This window comes from Notolepis coatsorum (assembly GCF_963971535.1).
Source record: "Notolepis coatsorum genome assembly, chromosome: 12".
Classification (NCBI taxonomy): Eukaryota; Metazoa; Chordata; class Actinopteri; order Aulopiformes; family Paralepididae; genus Notolepis; species Notolepis coatsorum.
Window position 1 is genome coordinate 73,873,362 of NC_140176.1, and position 21,760 is coordinate 73,895,121.

General features: G+C 42.2%; 1 protein-coding gene across 1 annotated transcript in view; it reads right to left on the reverse strand.

The window, feature by feature from the left end:
• The window catches only part of col11a1a (collagen, type XI, alpha 1a), a 118,384-nt gene that overhangs the window by 52,119 nt on the left and 44,505 nt on the right, over window positions 1-21,760 (reverse strand). The window contains 11 exon segments of the mRNA XM_084325885.1: window positions 1,653-1,760; window positions 2,933-2,986; window positions 6,974-7,027; window positions 7,555-7,608; window positions 12,647-12,691; window positions 13,318-13,371; window positions 13,937-13,981; window positions 15,475-15,528; window positions 19,680-19,733; window positions 20,720-20,827; window positions 21,256-21,309. Coding sequence (XP_084182011.1) covers window positions 1,653-1,760; window positions 2,933-2,986; window positions 6,974-7,027; window positions 7,555-7,608; window positions 12,647-12,691; window positions 13,318-13,371; window positions 13,937-13,981; window positions 15,475-15,528; window positions 19,680-19,733; window positions 20,720-20,827; window positions 21,256-21,309 — 684 coding nt within the window.

The following is a 21,760-nucleotide window of genomic DNA, read 5'->3' on the forward strand; positions in this document are numbered from 1 at the left end:
CCTTCTAAAAGGCAATTACTGTGGCAAAGCACATTTTTTACAGCACACTTTATGCAAATAATTATTTTTTAAAGCCTTTCAAAGTAATACGAAGTCCAAAAGCCAAACTCCAAACAGAGACAAACCAGGGTAGCCACACCACCGGGGAGAATACCAAGTGGAACAGAGCTATAACTCACTCTGGAACGGATCGACAGCGCTTTCGATACAAGATACTCTACGACTTGTGCGATTGAATTTTAAAAGGGTATGCGTATTACTTCTCGTTATAAACAAATACAGTAAAAGAAGTTGGTGTTTCACACCAGGGTGGGATGAGGATTCTGAAATTATTAAAATGCCTATTTGTCATCTGCAAGCCATTGCACTGCAGGATATGCGCGTATAACTTCAATTAATACTCCCTCCCAAAACAATCCTGGACTCTGGGCTTTTAAATACACCCCGTGTTGCTCTGCAGAGCTGTGTAGCAAACACAAACGTGGCTAATGGCTGCGGCACAGGGGGCACTGCAATTGCTCTTACAGGTCCCTCGAACCTGATCCGTGAGCTCTATCGCCGTTCCGTTTCATGCCCTGTGAGTATGTTCATTTTGTGGCCCCTGCTAAATTTGCCGTGGCTCTCTTTCACTTTACAATAAGTTTCTTCGTGCTCCTTTCTTTTGTATTTGGCAGACTGACTTTATCTACAAACAGGAGCGTGGGGTGTAAGAGGATTTGGGGCTCCGTTGCCAAGACCTCATCGTCGGATCGTCCCTGGCATACTGATTCAGAAACCCCCGGCGGAGCGGGGAGCCTGAGTGGCAGCAGGCTTGAAGTTAGCCGATGGACTTGATTAAAGTGTCTGCTTTTGGGAGGACAGGAGAAAATGAGAGTAGAAAACGGCGCTGGGGGCCCCGGGGCTGAGAGGCGCTGGGAGCCAAAGGGGCTGAGATGCCCGGGGAGTCGGGCTTGGATGCAGCCTTGTCCTTCTACAGAATAGCCTCTGTCTGCCTTTGAATAGCCTTCCCGTCGACGACTGGGGAGGGAATTCAGGCAGCCACTCCCGTAAAGCCAGCGGCATTCGCTTCTCCACAGCCGGCCCTGCCAATACTCTGCCGTGAGCCGTAGAATTGTGTCAAAAGCTTGGAGGGGGGCTTTGGTGTATTCATGGCTGTTTTGGTGGGGGGAATATCCATTGCTTAGGGTATTTAACTATGCCTGTAGTTGACTGATGCACGTATTCCTTCTTCTACAATCACTTTAGACTGATAGCCTTGGAAAAACTGCTGATCTTTGCACCCAGGTGGCTCAGCGATACTATATGTGTGGTACTTATTTACTTACACAGTTCCATGCTCTCCACTTCCGTGCCTCTTTTCAATGTAACCATTAAGAACATCTAAGAAATGATGATGCACTTTGTGGGGGAGAACACATTTGCACTGTGTATTTGAAGGGTTTCAAATCACTCCAATCACTTTCCATAATGAGTTGTATATATTTCAGAGTATGTGACATCTTTTTTAAACTGTGGATTTATCATTTATCAATATCATTAATATTACCTTCACAATGAACACAAGTGGACACCTTGAGCATTGTACTGTATATAATGTCCATTTCAGAATGGGAGTAATTTGTCTCTGGTATCCATTCTACTTGTGGATTTACCTTTGATCCCTCCTTGCCAGCAGAGCCTGGAAGACCCTGCTCTCCGGGTGGGCCTGGGGGCCCGGGGTGGCCTCTCTCACCAACAGGACCGGTCTCTCCAGTGGGACCCTACGATATCACAGAGAGACAGGGTATGAGTCACAGCCATGACATGATAAACACCTAACAATGTCTAGTGAAAATAACATTTTAGTCCATAAATAGTTGTAGGATGTTGTCGACTAATTTAATTGTAATCCACAAATCTGTCAAATAGATTTTTCCACATAACAGTCCATCTGTAAATAAGTGAAGTCACGCATACGGACCTCTTTAGATCTAGCCCTTATTAGAGACCAAAGCATATTTGTGAATATTATTGAGATGCCAGAGAGACTGGCTTATCATTTTCTAGATATGGAAAATGGTCATGGAAAGGAAAGGAAATAAAACACCAATTGTCAACAGTCCTGGTCAATACCATAACAGTCCTGGTCAATACCATAACAGTCCTGATCAATACCATTACAGTCCTGGTCAATACCATAACAGTCCTGATCAATACCATAACAGTCCTGGTCAATACCATAACAGTCCTGGTCAATACCATAACAGTCCTGATCAATACCATTACAGTCCTGATCAATACCATTACAGTCCTGGTCAATACCATAACAGTCCTGGTCAATACCATTACAGTCCTGGTCAATACCATTACAGTCCTGATCAATACCATAACAGTCCTGGTCAATACCATTACAGTCCTGGTCAATACCATAACAGTCCTGGTCAATACCATTACAGTCCTGATCAATACCAAAACAGTCCTGATCAATACCATAACAGTCCTGGTCAATACCATAACAGTCCTGATCAATACCATAACAGTCCTGGTCAATACCATAACAGTCATGATCAATACCATTACATTTTCACCTCTAGAGTTCTAATGATCAGTGTTTCTCAATATTCTCAATGGTTTCCATGTCAAGTAAGTAAGTAAGTGTCAACTAACCAGTCCAGAGATTGTCAAAGCAACATTCAAATGACCTGAGTTAGACAAACACTACTATAAATTATGATGATGATAATAATAATAATAATAATAATAATAATAATAATAATAATAATAATAATAATAATAATAATAATAATAATAATAATAATAATAATAATAATAATAATAATAATAATAATAATAATAATAATAATAATAATAATAATAATAATAATAATAATAATAATAATAATAATAATAATAATAATAATAATAATAATGATGATAATCCCAATCTGTTTACCTGGGGTCCGACAACGCCTCCTGGGCCTGGTGGTCCAGTCTTTCCTTGGAATCCCTTGAGAAAAAAAAATATTATTACAATTATTGAGAGTCAAAATAAGAATCACACAGAGATAAAACCACTGATAGGAGAAGCGTAGATGGAATACACTCAAGTCAAGAACAAGTACCGAAACATGTCAAGTACACTACTTGAGTAAATACTTAACTTTAATGTAATATTAAATGACTACAGTAGATCACAACAACCTAATGAGTTGGGTTCCCCCTGATCACACCACAGTATATGATGTAGTTATTGGTTTGTTATATTTAATTAATTTCTACGCTAGAACTGACATGATGATAATTTTCAACTTGTTCCAGTCCACGGTATCTGAAAACAGTTTTAATAGTTGCTCAGATTAGAGGAATCTTGCCTGTCAGCTGATTTCCATGTTGTCCTTACGTCAAACACCAAGACGTATTGCAGCCATGTCAATAAACGCCACGTCACGTAGGCATTTATTGCCTCACGTTTACTTACCACCTCACCACCAAGTGGTAAGATGAAGTATCGCATGACCCCAACTACCTGGGGATCTTTGGTGCAATAACAAGGTTAGCAAAGCACACGGGCAACGAGGGGGACACAAAACAGACTTAAACACGTACACTGATGACATTACTATACGTGCGTAACAAAGACAAGGACAAGAAGTGTACAACCATTAAAGGGATAACGCCAGGGTTTTTTGTCATGTGATATTCAATTAAATTAAAGGTGCTGTAAATGCTATACATTTTTTTGGTTAAAATACATAAGTGTTAGGCAGCTCTACATTCCGACAGCCATCACTGATGGGTCAGTAACATGGGTCTCCCATGTTTTTTTTGGTTAAAATACATAAGTGTTAGGCAGCTCTACATTCCGACAGCCATCACTGATGGGTCAGTAACATGGGTCTCCCATGTTCTGGTATCCCGTTCCCACTTCATCCAATCAGGAGAGAACTCCACAAAGTGGGTAGCAGGAAAAACATGCCCGATTGCTCATAAAAGTTATCGTTTTCCAATGAAACAGTTCACTAAAATAATACATTTTAGGTTAGAAATGGGATATACAATTGCTGGATCTTAATTCATATTTGATCTGCAATGCCTAGTTTGACAGGAAGTGCCAACATAATAATACCACTTACAGCACATTTAACTGAAACCGATTAATTAAATGAATGAATTATAATAAATACATAATCAAAAAAATTGGTGAAACTGGAATTAATTTGATTTCCTAGACGTTGCCACACACATGGGCTATTTTACATATTTAGCCACCACTAGTGGTAGGTGAATGGAATTCATAGGGATAACCATGATTCACAATGAATACATCAACCTAAAAGAAAAAAGAAAAGAAAAAAAACAAGGTTGATTTTTGGCAAAAGGTTTAAATATGCCACGGTACCCTCTCATGTTTCCATTCAGCGATAGCAATTGGCTACCAGAGAATGGAACCGTTCATTCCAGTTTCAACTTATTCTTAGGCTACGAATAGGCCAAACAAAAAAAGAAAAGTTGAATTTCCCATGAAAATAAAGGAATTATCCTTTAAGAGTAAGTATCTCATTAAGAGAGACTTTTCCTCCGGAATTTTGACCAGTTGCAGATAAATAAGTAAGAAGCTCCAGTTTTATTTACATCAGATAAAAAAATGGTTGCATGAGAGACTTCCTTCACATTGGATCAACATGGTTCTCAGTGTTCTAAACAGGCAGCATTAGGTGGGTGAGCACAGGAGAGGCCTGTAGCTAATATCAGTGATTGATTAGCTGACACGTGACATACACACACACACACACACACACAGAGACAGATTTTGAACACAAAGGACAGAGGAATCTATATACACATTGACTTTGCACATAAACAGCCATCTCGTACCGCAGTTTGATTTCCATTTTATGATCGTCACGTCATTAAAATACTTAAGACTTTTCGCTTACGGCTAAAGTTTACACTGCATTTAACTCCAAACTCATTCTCCTATACAAACAGCGCCGTTCAGAACATCGCTGTGGTTAAAGCCACGGTGAGATATGACTTGAGGGCTATTGATCACATCCTGCATTGTGGTTCATTTATAATTCAACGGAAAGCCTCTAAAGTAGGTCCAGCACTCAGAGTTTACAGCAACGGGCCCCCGTGAATCAAAGACAAAAGGAGTCAAATCTTTATCTGCACTCCTTCCATTGAGTGGAACCTTGCAGTGGCCGGGGAGGCGGTGGCGCCCGGCAGGTCTTTTATTGCCGCGATCAATTCTCAAACTGGGGATGCTACCTGAGCATGTGTTTACCAGCTCATAAATCTGCGACTATAAACATCTTAATGAAGCCTCTTTATCAATGTCGTTTGGAATAGCGACGAAAGGAGGAAGGACACATGTTTGTGTTTATGTGTGTGTTTGTTTGTTTGTTCTGATGTTATCCAGAGGAGAGAGACTCAGGGCTGAAAAACGATGGAGCGAAGGGTTCAGTCAAGCTTTTAGTAGTCTTTATTGAGAATCTCTGAGAATCACTGAACCAAGATGTGGAAATGTTTACAAAGCACTGAATATATTAATGTTTAAAACCAGGGGGGGGGGTTGAACCTGGATGGGCTTGAGTTAACAGTTATTGTATTCATTTAATGTTTCTTTTTAACATTGAAAATCTCCAGAACTACTATTTATCAATGCTTGTTTGGTGTACAGATCACATGCAGCCATTATTCAATATGCTCAGTGCACATTACATGAACCGTGTGTTCCCTGTGTGGCTGCTTAGTCATATAACTCAATTATTGTCACACAATTATCTCAGCGGCACGGGGTATTGGACAAACTAAACCTATAGTGTGAATGGATCTTGGAATGGATCTCTGTGTTAAAGCTCGCCAGATTCAACCTGATCAGAAAAAGCTGGTCATTCTCCCAGGTTCCATTCACCTCCCAGACCGTGGGGACCAGCGCAGCCTGGGCTGAGACAGAATACAGACATGTGAGAGTGTCTCAGAGTGCCTCAGAGTGTGCGTCAGAGTGTCTCCGAGTGGGTGCTCACACGTCTTTCAGACGGCTAGCCAACTGAGACCAGGGCATGTCGGACGGACCGCGTCCGCGCAGAGTTTTCTCTCCTGTGTTCCGTCTTGCTCTATTGACGTCCGGCTCCCTGTGCGTTTCACTGAGACATCGTATTGGAGATCGTGATCCGCGGCGTGCCAGAGAGCGAGCGGGGGAGGGAGGTATAACACAGAGCGCTGGGAATTCAATGACTCCAAGGCACTTATATACTGTAGACTTCTTTTGACAAACAAAGGTTACTTTTAATTGGTGGATAGGCAGAAAATTGTCAGAATGCCACCCGCCAACCGTTTGACATGAGAGGTACAGTATATTCTCATTGGACTGGCGGTGATGTAGGATTAGTTACCAAAACGTTGTGTTTTTGTGACCTTCCACTGATTTGGTGTTTGAATTAAACCCTTTGATACTACTTAAAAAAAATACTTTACTTGGCATTGACCTGACAAAGATCCACCTGGATCGAAACATTTAGTCTCAGTCCAACTGATCAACACGGTTTAGTGATGTGCAGGGTCTTTTTCCTTATCTGTACTTGCTGGCACTCTGCCCGGCTGGAAATTACAGTACATCTGGATGCGCTTGGCTATTTCATCAACAACCACTTAAATCACTTTGGATGAGAGCATCATCTACTAAATGCCTTACATTTAAATGTATGTAAATCAAGGCAGCTCTCTGTTGTACGAATCCCATATTAAGAGAGAGAGTGTCTGAATGGAAGGACGGAGGTGTCAAGCCCCTGGGTTCTCGGCCGCTGTGAAAGCGCGCGCAGACTCAGCGAGTCAAATCCGTCCAGGTGTGAAAAGTGAGACTGAACGAGGGTCTCGCCGCTCCAAAACGAAAGGGGTCTTACATTTCCACACCGGGCAGGAAGTGACTGGATAAGCCAGCTGACCTGAACCTCCCAGGCGCTTGACAGCTCAAACAGGGGGCAGGACTCACCGTCTCTCCACGCTGGCCAGGGTGTCCGGGCAGCCCGTCCTTTCCAGGTGGTCCCTGGGGGAGAAAGAGAGAAACAACAGACCCAGGGTCAGTAACTTATTCAGCGCATTCAGCTGTCCTTGCGTGTTCCTCTCTCTCAAGTGAATTCAATTTCTCCACCCCGTGAAACGCTTACAAACTAATAAATGTAATACAAAATGGATCTTCAGATGTGAAAGAACTTGCGAGAGAGCAAGAATGGCAACAAAACAATCCAAAAGTAACAGCATGACTGGCCAAGGGGTTGAGATCCAGAGATGAATCAAATGCAAATCGATGGGTGGAAATTACCACTCATCTCCCTGGCTATGCTGAGAGGAGGAGAAAATGGCCTCCGCTTCAATAGTAGTCAGACTAATGATCCCCACAGATTTAGGGATATTGCCAAGGATTTCTGCACTCCATGAACTCTGTGCATTGAATCAATCCGGAGTCATAATGTTTGTGATGTACTGGAGAGGGGGGGGGGACCTCCGATATTATCTACTTCTTATAAAGTGCTGTCCTACACAAAACTGCCCATTCCATGAGCAGATACTTACAGGGGGGCCCTTCGGTCCAGAGAAACCAACGGGGCCCTGGGGTCCTTGAGGTCCCTGGAATAGACAGAGAAACAGAAAAATCAGACAGGCAAGACAACAAAGGCATTAGGTACCTTATATGTTATGGCATTGATGAAAAGTAAAAGTGAAAGACAGGAGACAGCACAGAGCAATTAACGTCGTTGTAAAAACACATCCTGGATTAGGTGCAACAGCATCCCAGCTTGGGACATAGCATAACGGTGCATGGCGCTGTTGTAGCTAATCCTGTATGTGGGGAGTTGGGTTGAGTCTAATCAAAGATACTTGTCTAATGCCAGAGGAGGCATTATATATAGGCTACCTCTTATTAGACGCTACTGGCTAGCTAATGTTATAGGCTACAACTCTCAGTATGGACAACCTAAATAATTAAGGTGTCTAGCTAACCACTGGTAGCACTCATATAAATATAAATTATGATAAATAAGTATGAATATAAGAAAGCATAGGCTATTAGTTCACCTAGCAGGCTAGCTAGTTAGTTAGTTAGCTAGCTATCTGAATAACTGACAGTAGCATCGTTTGACTTCCGGACATGAAGTTCTGTCAAAGTCAGTTAGGTTAGATGCATTTTGACGCCCCCAAAATGTATTACAGTGAAATTAACTGTGTAATGAATGGTGAACCTAGCTAAGGTGTATTGCCTGCTACTGGCTAACATTACTCAACTCAGAAATTACAGTGACGTTGACCTATAATATATAATTTTATATGACCATATAATTATGACAACAAATAGAAATAATTTGTCTGGCTAACCATCGGTTACTCTCTAAATTGATAAATTAATATGAAATGTGATTCGCAAACCTATTAGTTTATCTTGCAAACTAGTTAGTTAGCTGAGCGAGCAACCACAAAGCTAGCTAAGCTACATTTGACAAGCGCCAAGCCCTCAGTGGAATCACTCCACTTCCAGTTTATTTTTATGCCACAGACCACGGCAGCAAGTTTCCACTGGGCCCTCATTCATCAACGTGGCGTAGAAAATGTTCTATTTCCACACGTAAGCACAGAATTTAGAATCAGTGCACGCACAGAAATATTGGGATTCATCAACCGTGCGTACACAGGTCCTATGCTCCTCCGTGTTGATGAATACCTCTTTGTTCTACCGTCAATGCTCGTGCATGATTATCCATATATGGTCATGAAAGTGATGAAACACCCCCCATGGGATGTGAAATAATGGACTGACCCGAGCGGAACTCTGAGAAACTTCACAGGAGATTGTTCACTGCTGTCGAACCAAGAAGACACAACGCGTGTTATGGGATAAATAAAAGGCGGACTTGTAAACGGTGATGTCAGATATCAACGGCTCCCTAAGACCATTGCTGCAATTCTGCCTGGACAGCTCAAAATACTAATAAAGACCGTTCGTTGACCACTGTTTGGCGTTGGTTGTGTGTCATTATAACCGTGCTGTAATATGAATGCCTTTATTAGTTGTGTTCGATTGGCTATATGATTTTTAGAGGCATCTATTTTGTTGTCGGTATTACCGACAACAAAATAGATGCCTCTAAAAATCATATACTATTAGGTAGCCTATATGGATTACATATAATAGCAGCCATAGCCTACATTATGCAACAGTAACTTGCGCATACCAGTGTATGCGACGGACCAGTGTATACCTTATATCATATCATATTCATATAATAGTTTACTCTATCAGCATACCAGCATGTAATATGTTCTTTGTTAGAACTCAACTCGTTATTATTTTGCACATAGATTGCAGAAATACGGGAACGTTTTGATTTACATTAAAAGGCTTTGACATTGTAAAACTAAATACGTGGAATTCTGTAAGCATAATACAAGTCATATCACCCACACGATATGCTCTGTGTCCAGAGCATGTATGCTTTTCATTCATTTAAGACACATTATTGCAAGGGTTTTGTAATACACATACACCCTGGTGTCATTGCAATGCGTTTTTTTATTCTTTCTTATACAGTAAAAAGGGGGTAGAACACTATATCGTGGGTGTTCTTATGACTTGTATTCTGCTTACAGCTTCGAAATTCCACTTGTTTCGTTTAACGTAAAGCCTTTTAAATATAATCAAAACGTTCCCGTGTTTCTGCGGTCTGTGCGCAAAATAATAACGAGTTGAGCTACGCGGAGCGCAGTCAGTCAGTACACCCCGTATATTCCGATAACGCTATATAAACCATGCTGCATTCATTCTGAGAGAAAGATCTATTATTCCAAATGCTATTTATAGGGTTTTGACCATAATTACACTACTGTTGCTATTTTATAATGAACTATAATGAATTACGGTTCATACAGAACATGCCAGTGTTGAAACTAATGCACAGAAGCTAATTTCCTTGTTGTAATAATATATTCTACCACTGGGCGTCAGCTAAGTGTGCTCCGAGCTGTGCGTACACATAAGCACAAAGTCAAGTTCAAGTTGAAATTGATGAATCCCACTCTTTGCTTAGAAATGGTCGTACGCACAGGTTAAGCACATATCTGTGCGTAAGACACGTTGATGAATGACCAGCTGTTTATGACAACCAGGTCAAATGTTTGCAGCGGGTAGCCTATAATACTATATTACAATTACTATATTTGAGTCAAACAATGGCAAGTAATCTAATCAGACCTTATTAAATGTTCATGTATGCATTCTTGTTGTTTTTCATGTGAATAGGAGTAGTTTTGGAGCGTAGTAGCATTGTACATTTTTGGTTTTTAGTGGATAAAGAACAGGAAGCAATGGCAGGGGTTCGAAGCAATTAGTGAAGTTCTCTCCATTGTGTGTGTCTGCCACACAGTTTGAGTGAAGCATCTGCCAACCAATCAATCACTACACCCTACGGATTTAGAGTGCATACCCAATTAGGTTAAATGGCAGCTACCACTCCAACCTGCTAGCTCAGCTGTGCAGGGGGGGAGGGTGCAACATGACGAAACATCAACATCTCCTCAAATATTTTAGAGAAATCTTCAGTATTTCTGGGTGCGTGTGGCATTATTGGATGATGTCAAACCAACAGTCTACCATGTTGATGCTCCTGGTCCATTGCATATAATAGGGAGCATTATACTCTTTCTCTCTCTCAGATATCACTGCAACACTATCACTTTCCCAACTATGGGAAATGATCCGCAGGAAGTCATTCACTCCCAATACAATTAGCCTCATAAACGGCAGATGAAATGATGCGCTACGTTTGCACATAATCATACAGTACTTGCACTGCCTTCAGGCTACGGTGGTACTTTGTTTTTCAAAGACATAATCAAGCATTTCAATCCAGTTCAATCTTGGTAAGAAAAACTGTATTTGGCTGTAGGCCGTACCACATGACCACACCAAGCAGAAAATGTCATAGAACTGGAATGGATAGAGAGGTCCCTTCCCAGCGTATCATGGTCACCTCCTTTTGTAATGGTAACACGCCAGATTTCTAACAAACTAATTATATCAATACTTATATATCATTACTTTTTGCATGATGACACAATCAAAAGTAGTATTCTACATACAAGCATACACGCTAAATGTAAATTTAAGAACGTACATTTGAGTAGGGTGCAATGACCTATCTATCAATTTGAGTTCTATGCTGAGCTTATCACATGGGCATTTGTTGTGGTGAATTGATCCCTAATCGTGAAGTAGGACTGTGGAATTGTATCTGGTGGAGTTTACAGTCATTGGAAATGGACCCTGGTTTCAATTAGGCTATCTGCTGGACCACCGTGAAATCCCCAGCAAGGGTGTCCATGACCTTTCTAATGCTTTGTATGAGCCATAATGCTGATGGCTAGTTTGACAGTTATTCATTTCCATGATCCAGTTATCCATTATTCATGTCTCGTATGGGGCTGTTTGACAATCATAATGCAATTTAAATGCTGTGAGATATTTACCGCAAATGAAGCGCACCACCAAGCGGACTCTGGAGTGAACTGAACTGAGACCATCATGTGGTGGTCTAAATGTTTCAGAGTGGTCTGAGTTCATTTGGGGGGGTTCACATAATGTGCAAAGATTGCTGACTAATCTCTCTGAGTTCACTTGAGAGACAGAGTGTGAAAACACCCTAAAATATTTGGTAATAATTGGGAGTTATTTGAACCCTTGCACTGAAGAACCACATAAGTCCATTTTTTGAACTTTTATTTGGACAGCCCATGTATTTGCAGTTGTGAAGTTAATCTAAATCACTTGGAGTGTGAATGTGATACATCACAATGATGTGAGTGAAAACAACACTCTAACTTACCATCTTTAGATAATAGAGTTTGAAAACATTGTTCCTCTGAAAACTTTAAATTGAGTTGTAAATCTGTACAGCACGGGTAATTGGGGTGGGACAGGCCAACATTGAGCTGTGGGTCGTAGTGGCCGAGAACGTTAAGGCCACTATCTAGCAGCGGAGCGGGGTTGGGGTGTTGGGAAGGGGGGGGGGGGGGGGGGGGGGGAGGAGGAGGAAATGTCTTTTGTCTTGTGTGGTGTCTGTGATAATATAATTAGTTTGTGTTTTTAGGTTTATTATTTATTTTTTGTTTTGTTTGTTATTTCTACTGTCATTCTATTATCATTATTGTTATTGTTATTGTCTGGTGATGTTCTGTTTATTATTATTATTATTATTATTATTATTATTATTATTATTATTATTATTATTATTATTATTATTATTATTATTATTATTATTATTATTATTATTATGTGCTTGCTGTCATGTTTTGTTTTATATTCTATGTAAAAAAGAGATTACATTTTTTTTTCTATTATAAAAAATATATAAAAATTTGAGTTGTATGGTTCTTCGTCTGAGGTGCTCATTTAGTCCATTTGAAAAGTACTTGCAACGCTAGCGAAGGTCAATGTCTTTGAAGGACTCCACTATGAGAAACAGTGATTTGACTTCCACTGTCATCCCTAACAAAACAATTGATCCGTCTCAGGCTCCGCCCTCTTTTCTTGATCCTCCAATTTCACAACGGTTGCTGCTTCCCTCGGACAAACACATTTTGCGTTACATTCACTCCATCAAACCATGTGACTTACTCTCTCGCCAGGCGGGCCGGGGGGACCATCATTGCCCGCTGTGCCCTGCAAAACACAACAAAGGTAAACGATTAGCCAGGGGTTCTTTGAAGTAAAAGTACCTTTTGGGGGGGGGGGGGGGGGGGGGGGGTTGTGTAGGTGAATTCAGGCTATGATACAGCTGACCAATGCAGTCGTTTGGAATCACTTGTCAGAATTCTGGGTTTTACTGTAACGGAATAAGATGTGTCATGATCTATTCTCACAGGCTTATACCACATTATGTCTCTTCACAATGTGGAGTGAAAACTGTCTTATAGTGGCTATAATGTAGTCTGGTGATTTATATGTGCTGACGACCACACGAAAGAGGGTGCTTCTATGCACTTCCTTGAAATCTGAGTCTGAATGTGTGATGTGATGTAGGTTGTAAATATCAATGGGTGCTTCTTTTCAATTTGCATATTCATAGAGCCTCGCTTTCTCAATGAGGGTGATGAGGTAATCTAGAGATGCTGCTAAGCCACAGTTAATTTAACAATTTGGTGGAAAAACCATATTCATAAAAATTGGGAGTGTGTGTGTGTGTGTGTGTGTGTGTGTGTGTGTGTGTGTGTGTGTGTGTGTGTGTGTGTGTGTGTGTGTGTGTGTGTGTGTGTGTGTACAGTAGTATAAATAAGTATTTGCTGTACCTTAGGGCCTGGCTTGCCTGTTGGACCTCTTGCCCCACGAGCACCACGTGGACCCTGCGCGTCACGGGGAGAGAAACAGACGTCTCAGGAAACGGAATGACATGAGACTCATACAGTCTGACACTGATCAAATTGACAGGACTACATACAATGGTGAGTTTGATTAGTCCGAAAATAAGTCAACGGTATCATCTGGTCAGAACAGACTCAAAGAGTGCACAGCTGTAACTGTGATATGTTGAAGGACGGGTTGACGGAGAATATGGACGCAACAATACCTATACTGGTATTGAATATCGGGCCAATATTTAGGACACCAGGCTAAAATAAACGATTGTACTCTGAGAATTCCCCCAATACTAAAATAAAATACCAAGAGCCATGTGTCAATGGTGAAAAATGTAATCTATCTCACTCTGTCCAGTTGCCCCCTAATGGTCTACAGTGTTCAGGAAACCTTGAATTCGGTGTCGGCAATGAAAAAGTGGAATCGGCACATCCCTGTTTGTCAATATGATAAACCCTTTTTCATTGATTAATTTGTTCATCCATCCGTTCATCCAACCATGCATGCACTTCTCCTCGGTGGCAGTAGTGTGTGGTGGAGTACAGTACATACCGTTGGACCTCTTTGCCCCCTTGGACCAAGTTTGCCCGCAACGCCCTTTTTGAGAAGAGAAAAAGAAAAAAGAATGTCAGACCCTTGAGTAAACACTGCGGCAGTAACATACTTAGTTAATGTCTTCTACTCGTTACTCGTTAGTACTATGTGCATGGAGTCCAATGCATAGTGTACAGTACATCAGCTTGCCACGCCGTCGTACAGTACATGATATCCTGATCATTGAACCACTTGTGTGTGTCCTTCGGTGGGACCGTCCACGTGTTTCTTGTGTCACTGCAGACGAGAAATCAAATCCCTGTACTGTCGTGCTAATGATAGACTATACTGTGTGTTTTCTTTTACCTGGGAATATCTTAACTACCGCAGGGAGAGCGCTATCAAAGCAGCGGCGTGTTTATAGGTATGGTATTATTTTGTCAATTTGAGAATTCCCTCTGTGTTTTAGCTTTACTACAGTGTTGGGGCGGTGAGGAGTCGCCAGTTAAGCACTGCGGATGCAAGGTTGCTCGTAATGACTGCGAAGGGACTACTTTTCTACGAGTTATCGCAAGGCCAAATAACATTTTCGTCTATGAAAAAAATGAAAAAATAATGAACAGTCCTTCCTTTTTAATCTCTGTCAGGTGTGCCAGGCGGGATGATACTCCTCTAAGTGTCCTTTAGATGATTTCAATCAACTCCACAAAGGCAACGGGTGGTTCCATTAAAAATCAATTAATGGACACCTTGTTGAGCGAACATAATGTGGTGGCAACGTGACTCTGTCGAGTCGTCTCGCGGTCAGACAAACTCAGACAAACTCACTACTTTTAGCATGATTATCTCCGGTGGGAATGGGGCCCCAACCCTGGCAGTGTTGGAGCCACCTTCTACCCATTAAGCAACACAGAGAAAGGACCCCCTAAGCCCCTAACCCCAGCAGTGGTGCCATGCTCTGCCCACTGAGCCACACAGGGGCCTCCTCTATGTCTTCTGGTCATTCCCTTACTTAAAGTAACCTCGTTCAAACTGAACAAGATGTCCACGAGTGACTTTTGTCCTCTGCTGTTGTCAGAACTCTGTGTGCCGTACAGTGTGTATTATGGTCTGTTTTACAACGATAGGGGTGTCGGAAGACAAGGGAGTCATCAAGAGCACTCAGCATCTTTTGTTCTCTCTCCCCCAACATTGATTTTGCTTGATGTTATTCTTTCTGCAAACTCATCATACAGATGCCTTTATAATGGGAATCAATTTTCCTTTGTGCTGGGTTGTGATGATCAGGGTGATAGTTACGCGCAAACAGTGCAAGAGCCATGTGGCAGTGCGTGTGTGTGCGTAGTTATCTGTGTGTGTGTCTGTGTGTGTGTGTGTGTGTGTGTGTGTGTGTGTGTGTGTGTGTGTGTGTGTGTGTGTGTGTGTGTGTGTGTGTGTGTGTGTGTGTGTGTGTGTGTGTGTGTGTGTGTGTGTGTGTGTGTGTGTGTGTGTGTGTATGCATGTGTATGTGAAGTGTGTGTGTGTGTGTGTGAATTATTTGTAATATATTGTCTTACCCTGGCTCCTTTCTCGCCATTGGCTCCGGGGAACCCAGGGAAACCACTCGAGCCCTGTGCCAATAAGAGACAAAGACATTAGATGGAGAGAGAGAGAGCATGCATGGCAATGAATTGTAATAGTATAATGGAATGATAACAATGATCTGTTTGCACTTTTGATGCTGTTGAATGGTGACTTTAATTAGCATCACTGTAGAGAAATCTGCCGTGTCTACTGACTGTGTCAACTTCTTTTTTTCAAGTAACCTTGCTGCAGTTTTTTTAAACTAAATATGAGTGCACTTGAACAATTATGATTCAGGCCAATTTACTTATCTCAGACTCTTTTCTTGATCCTCAAAACTGCTTCCCTCCAACAGTTTTGATTGGAGGATCAAGAAAATAGGGCAGAGTTTGATATAGGCCAATAACCTGTTGGCTATACTGTACTGAAGAAATCATAATATATGCCGGCTAGGAGATGATACGTGGAGATATAGGCTACACCAGACGTGGCGCTCAATTCACTCTCAGTTCATTCAGGAACTGAATTTACTGAAAAACGTTTGACAATGAGAGGGTTGTCCAGTCCAACCTATTACAAAATAATGGGGAACCATCCCCTCTGGCCGGTAGCAAGCATTAGCTTCCCCTCTGTCTGGCCGGCAGCAAGTATTACAGTAGCATCCCCTCTGGCCGGTAGCAAACATTACAGTAGCATCCCCTCTGGCCGGTAGCAAACATTACAGTAGCATCCCCTCTGGCCGGTAGCAAGCATTACAGTAGCATCCCCTCTGGCCGGTAGCAAGCATTAGCATCCCCTCTGGCCGGTAGCAAGCATTAGCATCCCCTCTGGCCGGTAGCAAACATTACAGTAGCATCCCCTCTGGCTGGTAGCAAGCATTACAGTAGCATCCCCTCTGGCCGGTAGCAAGCATTACAGTAGCATCCCCTCTGGCTGGTAGCAAGCATTACAGTAGCATCCCCTCTGGCCGGTAGCAAGCATTACAGTAGCATCCCCTCTGGCTGGTAGCAAGCATTACAGTAGCATCCCCTCTGGCCGGTAGCAAACATTAGCATCCCCTCTGGCCGGTAGCAAACATTAGCATCCCCTCTGGCCGGTAGCAAGCATTAGCATCCCCTCTGGCATTAGCACTATGAACTGCTACTTCAGCTACCAAATGTTACACCTAGCTCAGTAGTGATAATCAAATATGGACTAGTATTATCTGCAACATCTGGTAGTTGATTCAAATGTTTGGTAGCTAAGGTGAATGTTAATGCTAGCTAATAGCAAAAGATTAGGACCATACCGGTCTAAATATTAGTTTTACACTGTTTACTAATCAGCACATTTTACATTAGGCCTACTAGGCATAGCGTACTTTTTATTTTATTTTAAAATGTTTACTTTGTTTAGAGTACCTTTTTTTAAATGCAGAAATTATGAAACCTACCCAAAATAATTTCCTGGTTTTATGGAACTCATCAGAAAACTACTTTTTACTTATGTTTCTGGTCCTACAGGCGATTTTGTGACCAGGAGATAAATTGAACAGGTTTATCACCATAGATATCTATAGAACACACTAGATAGCTTAAGGCGGAGTCACCAGCGTCACTGAACCGCCGCCATCTTGCTCCAGTTAGCCTTGAGTGAGAGTGAGTGAGCTGCACAGACAAAAATACTCATAACTCGCTGAAATATTGACGGATTTACAAACGGGTTGGTTTGCTATAAACATCAAAGATGTAGTTATGATACTGCATACTTAAAAAAAAATGTAAAGATGTTTTTTTTTTTTACAAACCGCTTGAATCATAGCCACGTTAATAATGCTTGTAATAAACCAAACCGTTTGTAGATCCGTCAATATTTCAGCGAGTTATGAGTATTTTTGTCTGTGCAGCTCACTCACTCTCACTCAAGGCTAACTGGAGCAAGATGGCGGCGGTTCAGTGACGTCGCTCTCCATTGGCCGGCAGCGCGGGCAAGCTATCTAGTGTTCTATATATATCTATGTTTATCACCATATCAGTATGGTCCTTTCAATGCTTTGCATTGTTGGGTAGATTAGAAGGACTGAGTGACATCATTAATGGGGACAGCCATACTTCACAGTCCTATGCAGAGCAACAAGGTTTGTGGATTATGTTGAGTAACCGGGTCATGATTTCTGGAAACAAACATTGTTGTTGATAAAACTAGCCAAATCACACCACTATCTGTATGGATTGATAGCACTCGGGGTAAGGGGGAAAATGTATTATTTTTTTTGGGTGAACTGACTCTTTAAATGAGGAAAATCCATGACTGAGATTTTAATATTTCCATTTCTTATGAAATTGTAATGTTATAGCCAATGGCAACAAATATTAACTTTAGCTGAGTCTAACATTCTCAGGGCAGTTTTGCTGGTGTGATTAGAGGCATAATTAAGAAGCAATGTATGTGCTGATATTAACGAAGCTGGACACTTCAACTACTAAAGCGCACACGCAGGCACACACACACGCAGGCACATACACACGCAGGCACACACACACGCAGGCACACACACACGCAGGCACACACACACACACGCACGCACGCACGCACGCACGCACGCACGCACGCACGCACGCACGCACACACACACACACACACACACACACACACACACACACACACACACACACACACACACACACACACACACACACACACACACACACACACACACACACACACACACACACACACACACGCACACACAGTTCCTCCCAGGAGAGCACAGCCAGTCAGTATCTTCTATAAGTAGCTATAAGTAGCTATAACTTGTATAAGTGTGGGAACTTGTATAAGACTGTTGAAAAATAATATACCTCTTTCTAAACCATTTCCCCCCGGAACACAAAACAAATCGAGAGTCAAAACTGTCTCGATTACGTGGTAAACATAACGTCTATCTCTGAACAGGATGATGTCATGGCGCCTTGCATTTATACAATTTAATGACTTTTATAACGTTTTTTGATCACAGTGTGGCAAATGGCTCATCACAGTGCTCTCTCACCTCTGATGTCCTGCCTCGCCTTTTAATCTTTTTTTTGCACCACGATGCATATTTTTATATTGCGATAATTTATGGTTCGATATTTCGTCACATCCCTAGACATACAGTATGTCGTCGTAATACGCATCCTCTTGTGACGGGCTAGACATCTGCTGCTATGAAGATACCTCTGACTCCCATCGGCAGAGCTTCCACCGGCTTCACTTTAGAAGGATCTGGAAGCCGGCAGGCCTCTAACTCACATGCTCATAATGTAATGCCCTTTGGGTTAACCGGGATTCAGGAGATTCTACAACAGCGCTGTCTGGGGGCATTAGCCCTTTCACTACCACACTACAGACAGAGAAAGGGTTAACCTTCTGCAGTGTGGTAGTGAAAGGGTTAACACTTTGTCGTGTGGCAGTGAAAGGGTTAGTAGAACTTGTGACCCCGCAGGTTGGAATCCCGGGTCACCAGCTGGGGGAACTCCAAGGTAGGGGAACGAGTAACGTTTAACACTCTTACAGACTCACTGCCGAGATTAACCTTGAGCAAGGCACTTAACCTTTTACTGCTCGGTACGGTGGAGCTGCCTACAAGTAGAGAGGGCTGTGGTTGTACATGTGGAACTGTTTATGAGTGACCTGAAGTAGGGACAGAGACGTTGGAAAGGGGGGTGCGGCAGCACCCCCTAGTGGCAGGGTCAGTTTTTGCACAAAACGGAGGGAGTGAGACGTACATTGTTCAGAACCGCTTTGAAATAGCCTACTATACGTGAATTCTAATGTATTTTTTTTTATCAGTTAAAGGGTCATTAGAAATAACTTATTTCAAAGCCATTCTAAACAACGAACGTTCCTCTCACTTGCCTCCCTGCCACGTTGTAATTTTGATTTAAAAAAAGACATTAGAATTCACGTATAGTAAGCTATGTCAAAGCCGTTCTGAACAATGTACGTCTCACTCCCTCTCACGTCATTTTCATTTAAAAGGACATTAGAAATCACGTTAAAGACATTCTGAATTATTAAAAAAAAAGTATCTCAGAAAGGCCGCACCCCCTGCCGATTTAGAGTTCCAACATCCCTGAGTATAGGGAGTTGCTGAAAATGAACAAATGTTAACCTTTCCTGGATAAATAAAAAACAAAAGAGAAAAGCTGTTGTACTGAGGGAGAGGTTGACGTACCTTTGGTCCTTGTCTGCCTGGATAGCCTGGCAATCCTGGGACACCCAGTTTACCCTGAAAGACATCGTCAACACATACTCAGTTTTTCTGTCACGCCACGTTACCCCTAGAAAAGCCAGTGGTGGGTTTGATAGAAGAAAAAAAATCACACTGAGCAACTAGACCAGGGCTGTATAAAGAACAGAACAGAATCTGGTGAGTTTTTAATCAGGGTTCCTGCAGGTTGCAACAAGTTCAATTTAAGATTTTTTATAACCTTTTTAAGACCTTTGAATATAATTCAATACCTATTTCACGGTCATACTGGTAACGATTTTTTTAAGGCAAATTACTATGAAAGAAGTAATTCCATGCAAATTGTTGGAGGGGGGAACTGATAGGCTATTACCATACTGCTTACTTTGCAGCCTGGACATTCCCCCCCCAACACATTCAACCGAGATACAGAGAAGTTATCACACTTCTACTTTTTAAGGCCTAAAATTAAATTGAAGACTTTTTAAGACCCAGCGGGAACCCTGTTATCGTAGCTGCCAGATATTGTTCATAATGAAACAAGTTTGATCAGCACAATCACTGGCATGTTGTCCTCCTTGTGTGTGTCCCCGCCCCCCGCTCTGCAAAGCGTGAGTGAAATATCTGCAGACCAATCAATCACTACGCTCAGATTCAGAGCACATACCCACTGGGTAAAATTGCAGCTGATCGGCTAGGCTGACATCCGACAGCTGACATGGGAATACTCATATATGCTCGCTAGGCAAGCACTAGCATCCAACATAGGACCAAAACAGGGATGAGCATAGAACCAAATCCCAAATTACAAGTGAAAATGGCACAGAAATGCCTTACTGCCCTACTGTAAAATGTGCTACTATAACATACACCTTGGTGAGCCACATATACAGTGTGTCACATATACAGTAATATTATCAAGTAAACAGAATTGTAAGCAGCATGTGTTTGTATTGGTGGACCTAGCAAAGGGTAAACACAGAAGAGGAACAGAAAGCATAGCATGGGAACACGGCGGAGCCAACCTTCTCTCCAGCATGACCGATGGGGCCAAGCTCTCCGTTGGGGCCCGATCGGCCCTTGGGACCCTCAGGTCCGTCCTCTCCACGGGAACCCAGCATACCGAGTTCACCCTAACACACACACACACACACACACACACACACACACACACACACACACACACACACACACACACACACACACACACACACACACACACACACACACACACACACACACACACACACACACACACACACACACACACACACACACACACACACACACACACACACACACACAGGAGAGGAGAGGAGAGGAGAGGAGAGGAGAGGAGAGGAGAGGAGAGGAGAGGAGAGGAGAGGAGAGGAGAGGAGAGGAGAGGAGAGGAGAGGAGAGGAGAGGAGAGGAGAGGAGAGGAGAGGTGAGGAGAGGAGAGGAGAGGTGAGGAGAGGACAGGAGAGGAAGATGTCAATGATTCAGGATGTCATGAATATTTGAGCCAGCACATCAGTTGATTTTTGACAGGTGTGGTGTTGCTGGGGCGTCTCCTCCTCACCCTGTCTCCTTTGAGACCCATGTCTCCCTTGAAACCCGGGAAACCGTCCTCACCCTGAAAAGAAAGAATGCAAAGATATAGTCATTTGGCATGCACTGTATTTATACATTCATTGCTTGTTTGTATCCTTTCATTGTCGTAGTTGTGATATTTCTTTTGCCTGACGTTTCCTTGTACAAAGGGATCTTTGATATAGACTGGTTTATGAGAAGCCAGATGAGAGGACCTCTTCTCATAACTCGCTGACCTTTGTTTGACCTATATACTGTATGTGCGTCTGTTTAAAATGCAGTCCCTGTGCCCAAGCGACAGCGGCAGCCTGATAACTCCAGAGACAACATCAACTGGACTGTCATGGACTGTAATATGTAATGATTGATTATGAAACATGTCATAATAGTGTATGAACTATTAAAATCGTATTAACTTATAACATTAAGCTCATACAAGGTAGCATGTAACTTGTACCATGTAAGTCTCTTCATGAAGCAAATTAGAAACTGCA